Source organism: Grampus griseus, assembly GCF_964374135.1.
Source record: "Grampus griseus genome assembly, chromosome: 6".
In the NCBI taxonomy this organism is placed as follows: Eukaryota; Metazoa; Chordata; class Mammalia; order Artiodactyla; family Delphinidae; genus Grampus; species Grampus griseus.
In genome coordinates, this window is record NC_139000.1 from 105,265,742 (window position 1) to 105,278,206 (window position 12,465).

The 12,465-nt window shown below is 52.7% G+C and overlaps 1 protein-coding gene across 1 annotated transcript in view; it reads right to left on the minus strand.

Annotated features, from left to right (window-relative positions):
- The window catches only part of KIF13B (kinesin family member 13B), a 187,740-nt gene that overhangs the window by 3,332 nt on the left and 171,943 nt on the right, over positions 1–12,465 (minus strand). The window contains exons 38-39 of the mRNA XM_082657347.1: positions 7,415–7,477; positions 2,939–3,821 (exon numbers count right to left, since the gene is read on the minus strand). Of these exons, the coding sequence (XP_082513473.1) occupies positions 2,939–3,821; positions 7,415–7,477 (946 nt within the window). The remainder of the gene's footprint in view (positions 1–2,938; positions 3,822–7,414; positions 7,478–12,465) is intronic.

Sequence of the window (12,465 nt, forward strand, 5' to 3'; positions counted from 1 at the left end):
TCTCACAGGTGACCTCTCGCTCTCCCTTCCTGCCTCCCCCTCGAAGGCGGGGGCCTGTGTGTGGCCCTGCCCTGTCCCTTGGGGGCTCGCCCACCCAGCCTGCCCTCCGAGAACCCTGCTGCCTCTTGGCTGCGTGTCCAGCCCGAGGTGGCCCTCTGACTGCTCTTCTCTACCGGGCATCCACCCCGCACGCCCAGTGCCCCTCCTGCCAGAACCCTGGTTCCTCGGGAGCACGTGCTCTCCCTGCTCTCCTCACAGCACTCACTACTATCACATTTTGTTTGTTTACTTGGCAATTCTCTTCCCTCTAAAATGTAAGTCCAGGGAAACCAGAACTTGGTTTTGCTCACCAAGGTGTCCTCAAAATCCAGGACAGGGACTGGAACGCGGTAGGTGCTTAGTATTTATTTGCTGGATGAATTCGTCTGTTCGCTAATCCCCCTTTAATTTTTGAGCTCAATTACAGATAAAAATGTCTTTCCCAATTCCCCTTTGCATTTCAGCAGAAATGGAATTTAAAAAATATTCCAACCTGTGCTGCGCTAGTCTTCTACCTCTTCCATTTTATGACATTCTTGGCCAAAATTATTTTTAAAGACAGTGATTTCACAGCTGAGCCTAGGGGCTGAGAGACAGTCACTGTGGCCTGGGGTTCACTGAGGCCCCTCCTGCAACCCTCACTCTGCTGGACCAAAGGACAGCTCCTCACTGGCGACACCCAGCAGGCCACACAAGCTCTGCTAAAACCCATCTCCACAGCCTCCAAGCCTCAGCTCAGGGAGCAGCTGCCCCACCCTGGGACACGCTGGTGGGAGGGAGAAAGGCAATCAGGCCAGCCGAGCTCAGCGTGCTAGACACAGAGTGAACTCCCCGCCATATCTCCTCAAGAGAAATGAGTGTGTCCATGCAAAAACTTAACACACAAGTGTTCCCCGCAGCCTTACTCACAACGGCCAAAAAGTGGAAGCAACCCAAACGTCCATCAACTGACAAGTGGATGAACAACGAACGCGTGGGGCATCCCTACAGTGGGACAGTATCGGCCACAAAAAGGAATGAAGTGCTGACACAGACCACAACTGGCTAAGCCCGGGAAACTCGGAGAGTGAAATAGTCACAAGAGGCCGGGTATTTATGGCTCCATTTATGTGAAAGTCCAGATTAGGACCTTTTATATCAACTTAGGCAAAAAAGTAGATCAATGGTTACCTGGGTCTTGGGGGGGTGGGTAGTGTCTTGCTAACTGACATGCAGCTTCTTTTTGGGGTGATAAACCCATTCTAAAATTAGGGTGTACAACTCTGGAAATATACTAAGAACCACTGAATTGTACACTTTAAACAGGTGGATTTTTTGGTATGTAAATTGCATCACAATAAAACTGTTTAAATCAAAAAGAATCCGCAGGCCATTTGCTACAACATGGATGAACCTAGAGGGAATTATGCTAAGTGAAGTAAGTCAGAGAAAGACAAATAATGTATGTTATCACTTACATGTGGAATCTAAAAAACAAAGCAAATGAATGAATATAACAAAACAGAAGCAGACTCACAAATATAGAGAACAAACTAATGGTTACCAGCCGGAGAGAGGGAAAGCAGGAGGAGCAAGACAGGGGTAGGGGGTTAAGAGGTGCAGACCACTATGTATAAAATAAATAGGCTACAAGGACATATTATACGGTACAGGGAATACAGCCAGTGTTTTATAATAACTTTAAATGGAGTGCAATCTATATAAATTTTGAATCACTATGCCATACACTGGAAGCTAATACTGTAAATCAACTATACCTCAATTTAAAAAAAAAAATTGGGGGGCTTCCCTGGTGGCGCAGTGGTTGAGAGTCCGCCTGCTGATGCAGGGGACACAGGTTCGTGCCCTGGTCTTGGAAGATCCCACATGCCGCGGAGCGGCTGGGCCTGTGAGCCATGGCCGCTGAGCCTGTGCTCCACAGCGGGAGAGGCCACAACAGTGAGAGGCCCGCGTACCGCAAAAAAATAAAAAAGAAAAAAAAGAAAAATTGGGGACTTCCCTGGTGGTGCAGTGGTTAAGAATCCGCCTGCCAATGCAGGGGACACGGGTTCCAGTCCTGGTCCGGGAAGATCCCACATGCCGCAAAGCAACTAAGCCCGTGCGCCACAACTACTGAACCCCACGCACTGTAACTACTGAAGCCCATGCGCCTAGGGCCCGTGCTCCGCAACAAGAGAAGCCACCGCAATCAGAAGCCTGCACACCACAACGAAAAGTAGCCCCCACTCGCCACAACTAGAGAAAGGCTGCACGCAGCAACAAAGACCGGACACGTTCAAAAATAAATAAAAATGAATAAATGAATGAATGAATGGCACGACAAAGTACATGTTTCCTTAAGTCCTGCCCTCAGTCTTTCTGAAATGATCTCTTGGCTTGGAGGGAGGCCATTCCATAAGGAGACTTAAGAGACTGGTGAGCCCACGAGGCTCTTCGATCACCTCGCCTTCTGTTCTCCCCCTGGGGGCCCAGGAGCCTTGGGGTGTCTTAGGAACACCTGAGGCACCTGAAGCTCCACATGGGCACTGGTTTTTGTAACCTGAGCAAGCACAGCAGACGGAGCTGCTGTGACAATTGAAATGCAGACGCTTCTGTGACTAAAAAAGAAAAACCAGGATGTAAAGTCACCAAATTAAGAGTAGCTTTCAATTAAGGTCTTTGGTTTCTGAGAAATTTCTGCAGGTTAAAAAAAAGAGAATCTGACTCTGAAAACGCTTAGGAAACTCTTATCTAGACAAAACTCTTCATTTTGGAAAGTGGTGACCCAGGGGCTCAGAGACGTGAACGATGTGCCCAAGGGCACACAGCAGGCGCTGGGCAGTGCGGGGCAGGGCCGACCACGGGGGGCACGGTGAGTCGCCCCGGGACCCGGAACCTGTCCCAAAGCAGCAGCACTAACCTGAAGGTAAGTCTAGCTCCACTCCGACCCACGTGCCCTCCTGGAAGTCAGTGGGCCCCACGTATCTCACGATGCCCGTCTTGGTGGTGCCCACGGTCACATATTCTCCCTCTCTGAGCCACTCTGGGACCTCACTGGCTTCTTCAGAATCCGAGGAGACTTCCAGCTTTCCCGGGGCCTCTGCCCCAGCACTGCCGTCGCCCGGGCCCCCTGAGGCCAGCGGGTCCTCCTCGCTCCCCGAGGGGCCGCCGGGGTCCCCGCCAAGCATGCGTGTGAATGACTTCAGCTCCGAGGTCCGCACCTTCTGGATCCTGAAGGAAGGGGCCGGAGCAGGCGGCTGGCACCGAGGGTCAGCAGGCGCCGGCGGCCTGGAGACGTCGGGCCCTGGGCCAGCGGCCGGCTTCGCCTGGGGCTGGGGGCTCTCCGGCTTCTGGGGGGCAGCGGCAGGGTCACTCCTGCCCCGCCGGTCAGGCGCGGGGGGCCCTGCCGCCTCGTCCCGCTTCACCGCTGCAGCCCCGACAGGGGCCGCAGCCGCGCCGTCTCCCTGCGCCATTCGCTCCGCCGGGCCGGGAGGGGCGCGGGACGTGACGGGCGCGGCCGGGGGCTCGGGCTCAGGGGTGGCCGGGCCGGGGCCAGGAGAGGGCAACGCCGCGGTATCCAGGCCGGGGCCGCAGGCGTCCGACAGGGTGGCAGTGGAGACACTGTGCGAGAAGTAGCCGCTGGACGCCTCGCTCAGGGGGCTGGGCGGCCCATCCGCGCCCTCGGGGGCCGGGGAGGTGGGCGCGGGCCTCGGGGGCCCGTCGTAGGTCTTGGGCGAGGGGGCGGCCGGCAAGGCCACGGGCACGTCGGAGGCCACGCGCAGCCCCGCGCTCTCTCGCTGAGCCTGGAGCAGGGAGGGGAGAATTCACAGTTAGGCATCCGCTCCCCAAAGCCTGGAGACCAATGCTGTTGTCAGCCGGGACATGACAGCTCCAACGGTGGGACAAGCGCAGCCGTGCAGCAGGGCGGACCCGGTTCCCACCTCAGCTCCCCTGTTCTGCCGTGTGACCTCCACGAACCAGATACGCAGGCCGACTAGGCTCCACGCTGGCGCTGCCCCTGCTGCGACTGAGGGCTAAGCAAGACAGCCACGGGTGCCCCTCATCACCTCTCCTTTCCGTAAAAAGCAGATCTTAACAGCTGCCTGTGATGGCATCATTTCTAGTAAGAGTTCCATATTTGGTCCTAGTCTTGTTTTCAGGCACAGAACTCCCAAAACCCTTGGGGTTTCCTAAGTGGCAATAACAATAAGGGCTTCTTAATACTCATAGCGAGGCCCTTTCAACCACATCCGAGTTTGTTAAGGGGGTGACTTTTGGAAAGCCCCCAAGGAAGGGGGCTGGTTGCCAGGGGGAACAACCAGGTGACTAGAGGATTTGAACTTTCCATCCCACCCCTGACCTCTGGGCAGCGACTGAAGGCTGAACCGATCACCAATGGCCAATGATTGAATCAACCATGCCTACACAATGAGGCCTCCGTAAAAACCCAAAAGGACAGGGTTTGGAGAACTTCTGGGTTGGTGAACGTGTGGCAATCTGGGGAGAGCGCTGTGCCCAGGGAGCGTGGAAGCTCCCCACCCTTCCCCTACGCATCTCTCCCAGCTGGCTGTTCCTGTGTTACATCCTTTTATAATAAATGGATAATCTAGTAAGTAAAATGTTTCTCTGAGTTGTGAGTCACTCTAGCAAATTCATTCAACCTGAGGAAGGGGTCATGGGACCCTCTGAGCTGGAGCACACCGGACTTGGCATCTGAAGTGGGGACAGTCTTGTGGGGCTGAGCCCTCAACCTGTGGCATCTGACACTGTCTCCAAGTAGATGGGGTCAGAAGCCGAGTTAACTGTAGGACACACAGCTAGCGTCCGAGAATCGCTTGGTGGTGGGAACAACACGTACGGGGCGGCCACCTCGGCGATGCGGTACAAGGTAGGCAGACCAGGCCCTCACACAGAGCGTGGCACACAGCAGGCGCACACCTCCCAGCGCCTTCCACTTCCCTGCACTCAGGCTCAGAACTCTTGCCCCCATGTGAACGGATCCCCCTGCCCAACGCCAACTCCACGGGGAGACTGACAGCAACGCCAGAGGCCAGAAGAGCACTTTCCTCCTGCAAAACTGAAATGATGGTCTCACTGGAGGATCTGGAAGTGCCAGGGCACAGCTCCACCAGCTCGGGCAGGAAGCAACAAACCTGGGGCCTGCGGGCGGGAGGCAGGGGGAAGAGGAGGAACAGAGGCTGCCTGCAGGCTGTGCCCTTCCTCTGAGAGGCCGTCTTTCAAGCTGCTGCTCAAGGCTGGTCCCATGTCACAAATGGTCCCTCTGGTCCCGGGAGACTCAGGCCAAGGAGCAGCCAGCCCGGCGAGCAGGGGCTGAGCGAGGCCAGAGCTACGCTGGCCTCTCCGCCTCACGTCACCGGGTCCGAGGGAGCCTGCAGAGACGCGCAGAGCCCCATCTCCTGGGGAAGACGACAGTCGCGGCTGCGCCGAGCTCTGCGCTTTCTGGCGCGCTCTAAGGTGTCTTGCCTTGATAACTTAAGCCATTGGGAGAAGGTGGCAGATTATCTTTCTATTCCCAGTGCACAATGACAGGGAACGGGAGACAGAGTGGGGAGTGGGTTGGGGGGCGAGAGGGGTGCTGCTCAGAAAAAGAAATGTGTTTTCAATATTTACAGAAAGATGATTTATATTAGGAGAATGGCCGTTTTCCATTTGAAATACAGGATTTATTTGAACTGGGAAACAGCTGAGATCTGTAAGTCTCTTCCAGTTACTTGGCTTAACTCAGCAATTTGATAAATCGTGCATTTTCTTGTGAACTGTCATTTATATCCCTGTCTCCAGAGGCCCTCCTTTCCCCACAAGGCACACTCTCAGGGTACAAAATTAACAGCACCTCTTGAGATTAACAACCCATTTTTGTGATGAATCTCTGGGCTGCAAAATTTACTAAATCCAATAGATCAATAACTGTCACCAGCATAAATACTCTAAAAGATTAGGCAATCCTTCAATCATTTTTCTTTTGCAACTTGTACATATTTTATTTACTCTTTTCTATTTTAGTTTTAATATCACTGACTGGGCAGGGAAGAATACGCAAACAAAATTACAACAGTCTAGAATCTGAACAATAACTATGGCCCTTAAATAGCCTGTGCTCCCCACTCTCCCAGGGTCCAACCCACCATTGCCGGATCTGCTGTCTGCTAAGGGCAGCTGGGCCCATCCGGAGGGGGACAGTCCTGCAACAGTGCCCTAGAGCTCCTTGCTGTTCCCCCATCAGCGCTACTGGATCCTCTGATGTGGGCCAGAAAGTACTCGCTTTACAACACGGCCCAGACAGGCTAAAGGATTCACCCAAAGGCTCCAGTAAGTGAAAAGCCAGGGATCAGAGGTCACATCCACAGCGACAAGAAAAAGGTGACGGGAGGCGGCAAAAGGCGAGCCCAGATAACCCGCGTTCTTTCCTGCTGACCGAGCGCAGCTCAGATCCTTCCGCTTCGGCGCTGCGGCAGCCGCTCCCACTCGACTGGAGCTGCTATGTGGATGAGAGCCTCCCTGCGTCTTTGGGTTACACTTTGCCACTGACATTCCTAAGGCTGCCAGAAAGCCTGGACGCGAGTGAGCCAGCGGGATGTGCAGCAAAGCTGCGCGGAGCACGCAAGGCAGCGCCCTTACGTAAGGGACTGTCTCTCATTCTGCCCCACCGGCCTTGGGACCCCAGTCCTGCCTCCGAGAAATAATAAACCCAACTCATAGGGGGCTGGGGGGGGGCGGTGGGTGTTACAGCTCTATCTTCAGTTAAATTCGTGAGCACCAAGGATGTCCTGCATTGAAAAGGGCTGTGCAGAAAGTAGTAAATTCTTGAACGTCTAAATTTTCTTTTGAATTATTTGGCCTCTTTTCCTATTGTTTTAATAAATAAAATTTTCCTATGACGATACCGCGTTTCCTAAGAGGATGAACACACAGTGGGAGAAAAGAGATTTGCTATTCATAAGATCAGAAGTGCTGTTCATCTGTGGGAGATCATAAGAGACTATTTTCTCCCCAGCTTAGCAGCAGTCTTTTCACGCTGATATCATGAATCAGAATGAAATGTAAAACTGAGAAGTTAGTCAACACTTGGAATAAGGAGATTGTTCTGTTTATAGAAATCGCCTCTACCTAGCAGTGGGCTATTAAAGCCACAGACTACATTCGCAGTCAAGCACCTAAAAGTTTAGCAATCATATGATTAACAAGTTGAAAACAGAAAAGTGTAACAAGCAAAATAGAGAGGGAGAAGACGGTGACCTATATTATAGTTAATTATCAAAACGGGAATGCTAAAATAAAAAACCACGGGTGTGGACTCAACAATTATAGCATCGGGGCCACCCACGGTATGTGGGGCAGCCACCAGCAAAGGCGCCACCAGGCCCGACTAACTCACCTCCACTATCCCGGGCGTCCCGGCATCTGGGAGGGCTGACTGCACCATGATTCGAGGCACGGGCTGAGGAAACAAGGGAACAGGTGGACACAGGGATCAGGGGAAGCAGAACAGAATAACCAGAGAAGATTTCAACTGAACAGACAGGAGGGCTGTCAGGATGACCCACACAAAGCAAACTTTTACAACTTTCAGGAATTCTAACAAGTCACCGCCTAGCAGGCCTGCCCGGGGCTGGGGTCGGGACGCTGCAGAGGAAACACGAGAAGCCGGGAACTCAGCCAGCTGCTCGTGCCCAGCTGGCAACACCAGACACGTGCTGAAGACAGTAAGGTGTACGGTGTGCTCTCTCCACTCTCGCATGGCACACGTTAGCCAAGGGCTGCGTCTCTACATACAAGCGTTACAGGACTTCACTGGCCCGGGAAACTCCTGGTCGAGAGGATCACAGGCAGTGCCGTCACAGGAAGCAAGGAGGACAGAAGCCAGTGTGGCTGGAGCACGAGGCGCAGCAGGACAGGGATGTGGACAGAGGCTCTGGGGTCTGAACAAAAGCTCCTGGGCAATGGTAAGGACCCCTGCAACGCCTGGGCAGAGAGGGCAGGACATGAAGACCGACCTGCTGGCGGAAGGCAGGCTGGCTGGAGAAACAGTGCAAGAGTGAGGCGGGCCAATCACAGGCTCCAGCAACAGAGCAGGGGTGAGTGACGAGAGCCTGAGTTAATGGGCACAAGTGACATCACAAGAACGGAGTAGGCTGCTTATGGACACGTGGTTCAAGGAACATTTAAAAAAAGAGTAAAAAAAAAAAAAAAAGACAAAAACTAGGGGGCTTCCCTGGCGGCGCAGTGGTTAAGAACCTGCCTGCCAATGCAGGGGTCATGGGTTCGAGCCCTGGGAAGATCCCACATGCTGCGGAGCAACTAAGCCCGCGTGCCACAACTACTGAGCCTGTGCTCTAGAGCCCGCGAGCCACAGCTACTGAGCCCACGTGCCACAGCTACTGAGCCTCTGCTCTGGAGCCCGTGCCGGGCAACAAGAGAAGCCACCGCAATGAGAAGCCCGTGCACCACACAAAGAGTAGCCCCTGCTCGCCACAACTAGAGAAAGCCCGCACGCAGCAACGAAGACCCAACGCAGCCAAAAATAAAGAAAAACAAAAACAAGCCCCAGGATAAGGAAAACAGACCTCAAAGGAGGAGCTGGTAACCGTGAAGGAGTTGGTAGCTGCTGAGTGCACTACAGCAGGTGGGGAAGGGCACAGAGTAGACGCAGTCATCTCGAAGAAGCCCGGGGTCCACCACATCCGCCTTTATTCTCTCAACCAACGTCTGGCCCCTTCCCAGGCCTGCCTGCTCCGACACACAAGTCTGGACCTCGCCTCAGAGAGCTGGGCTCTAAGAGGGCTCCGTCCTGGCAAAATGAACACCTACCCGCAGTCCTGTCTCACAGAAGGAGTCAAAATTGGGTGTCGGAGTTTGTTACCATGGAGTTATGCGTGTCTCTTCTCTTGCTGGCTCACTGATCTACTATCTAATCTAAGTTGCCCGGAGATCCCTCCAGGTCCCTTCCTCTGGCCCTGAGCACTCCAGGTCCTCCCAGGTCCCTGGTGCATCTGGGGGCCCGGGGGCCTCTGCTGTCACGACTCCCCAGACAGTCTGCAGGCACGAAGGCTGACGGCCAAAGTCTTGCTTCCTACTTGGCAGCCCAGACTCTTCATTGAAGGGAGAAGAGCCCACCTGCAACAAGATGGCCCACTGAGGGTAGGTGTCGACCTGCTGTGTTCACACACCAAACAATCGCGTTTCAGCAAAGGTACCGCTACAACCAGTTATGCCCTGGGACTGCCTCTGGGAGAAAAGTGCTAGAAGGGATTAATTTTGTAGAGGTGAGGGACCAGCAACAGGATTTGGGCAAAAGCACAGAGAAGAGGCGATTAAATAGGAGATGGTAGGAGATCCAGCTAAACAGGTGGGAGGACCTAGGGATAAAGGAAAGGAAGATGTACTCTACCCTGCAAACACTGGGGAATTCCTCGGGGTTGAAGGCCAGGGAGAGCGAGGATCAGAGGTGTGTTTAAGAGAGCCGGTGTGAGCAGGCAACAGCACAGAATGAGGGAGGACGCCCGCTGGCGGCAACGCCACGGACCCCCCGCCCCCCGCCGGGCTCACATCACTCCCTCCCACCCTCCGGCACCTGCCCCGTGCTCCCCGCTCCCTTTTAGGGGTTCTCCACTTCAAGCACGTACCCTTCACCCTGTCTTACAGTCCTTCAGTGCACGGCCTACTCCCTTTATTTGTATTTTCCCCATAGTGTCTGAAGTCCCCCACGAATGGAAAGGTGTTCAGAGCATAATTCTCAGTAAGGAAAGAAAAAAGTGTTAAGCTGGAACTCCAAAATACTTACATTCTTCAGTTAGATCTTATTTAAAACCGACAAGATTGGTGTGAAACATTCTCCCTTAAGGCATAAAAACGTAAAAATCCCACCAAGAATGGAACTATAGCCACCCAGGATGAAAGATTTTCTAAGATTCTTGTCCTCCTGAACAGAGCATGGAAACATAATTGATACTTTTCTTTATGATTCAGAGTGATTTAAAAAATTCAGTAAATGTTTGGAAAAGTATCTGCTGAAATGAATTAAAGGGCCAGCTTGACTGGGACGCGATGCTGGAACCCAGTGGACCCACGGGGCTTCCTGGTGGGGCAGGGCCCCTGGCCAAGACTCTGTGGCTCCAGGCTAAGCTGAAGACTTCGAGTCCACCCCTGACCATCACTCACTCTCAACAACCACTTCTCTATCAGGCAACAGGTCTGCTCCACAGAGATGCCTGCCCCACCCCCAGCATTCAGATGACGTGAGAACCAGACACTGGATGATCAGACACACCTGAAATGGCTGAAAACCGTGTCAACAATAAGATCACATCAGGTCTGAGTGGGTCCTGAGTGCAACTTCACGTACTTTGACCACACCCACTTCGCTTCACACACTGGTAACTTCGGGGTGTCCCCTCCAAGGGGTGCTAGGTAGCAGTGGACAAGAGACGACCACAGGTGGATACTTCTCCAGCAAGGGACATGCTCAAGAGGGCAGGGGCACAGACATACAGGACTGGCCGCGTACTGCTTTCTATGGAAGCTAGGTGCTGAGTACCTAGGGATTCACTGTAATATTCACTCTACTGCTGTATATTTCAAATTCTCCCATAATACTGCCCTACATGATGAACTTAACTGGGGCTCTGCTTCAATGTATAAACTTAGCTCAACAAGGACTCAGGTCTCAGGCGTACAAGGCATTGCAATAGCGCCGTGGGAACACAAAGACCTGAAGAATACGGGCTCACTCGCGACAAGGCAGCAATCCAGTTTGGGGGAAGGACGGGATGCAAATAACAAAAACGTCAAGGAAAAGGACAGCTATTAGAATGACAGTTTCAAAGCAGAGGAGATTCTGAGGAGGAAGGGGTCATCCTGGGACCAGGCCTAGAACACCTCCATGAGGGTGATTTCACTTGTGAGACAGGGCTTGAAGACGGAATGGCTTTTCCCACAGCTGAGGGACACCTCGAACGTGAAGAGTGGCGTGACAAAGGCAGGCTACCCTTTGTGTCTGGCAGTGTTCCCTCCTCACTTCCCTGCCCAGGAAAAGCTACTCAACCTTCTAGGAGGTCTTGGGAGAGAGAGGATGATCTAGACTGACCAGTGCTGGGCAGAGGCAATGGAGGTTAGGGTGTGCAGAGGAGGCCTTGTATGTAAATTTATGGTGGATTTTCACAGGCAATGAAGATCAAAGGTACTGAATGAAGCGGCCGTAAGAATTAGGCTAACAGAAGATTATCCCTAAAGAGGGCAGACAGAAAACTTGGAGAGGTCAATTAAGCAGCTGCTTCAATGGTTCAGCGGAGAGCCAATAACATAAGAGCCTGCACTTGGATGGTAAGAGGAAAAGGAAAGAGAAATGAAAATTTAGAGATACGAAGGAGACTCCTGAACACCTGGAAACTGGGGGGAGAGCGAAAGACAGTGCCCAGGAAGAAGGGACGACAGGGAGAGGGTAACGGTGGCCTCAGCAGAAAGAGTGTGCATACGCACCTGTGCGTGCACGATCATGGGGGGGAGGGGTGCAAGGGAGGGGGTACCAGCCTTCTATATTTGGCCATGGCCTTCGGTGAATTTAGCAACCTTAGTAAGGGTACCAAAAATACCTACAAAGTGCACTGAAATCTTCAGTGTGTCATCTGTCCTTCACATGTAACAGCTCACATTTCCAAATGGTACTGCTTGCACTTTAATGCTCTTTTACATATCCCCCATGCAGGCGGTTGCCTCCGATCCCAAGAGCTCAAAACACTGCAGATCATAAGTTCATTAATCCTTATGACACATCTGGTAACTATTAATAAAAATGACTGCAAAGTATTTTGCAGCTATAAATACTAAGAAGTCCCACGAGGCTCACGGATATAAGTATAATTATCTACATTTCACACTACAGAAACCAAGGCGCAGAGGCATTCACCTAACGGTTAAATGCACACAGACTGCCCAGGGGGGTCAGTGACAGGGATGGAAAGGGACTGTGGCCTGGAGGCCAGCTGAACCTGCCATCGTGCTGTCCCGAGGGTGGCTCAAACCTAGTAGATGGGCAGGTGACAGGCAGAGGGTTGCTCCGAAGCATTTCGGGGAAAAGGTGATGGTCACTTCTCATACCATACCTTGTCATTTACTAAACTCTGGTTTTCACATGCCACCTGAATGAAAACAGAGCAGACTGGCTCAGAATTTCATAACTAGGCATAAAAGCTAATTTGGAGACCTCCTTGCGCCAGAATAAAGCCTTAAGTCCTTGGCATGACTTGAAAGAACCTCACCCCTCATGAGGCTGCACTTCCCTCGCTCGGCATGCTAACCCACTCTGTGCTGAACACGCCATCCTCGCACTGTCCCTTCCCCTAGGGTATCACATTCCACCCGATGAAGACCTAGTCATCTTTAAGTCTCAGCTCAAGCAACATCTACTCTTCCTCAAACTGCAGGTAAAAT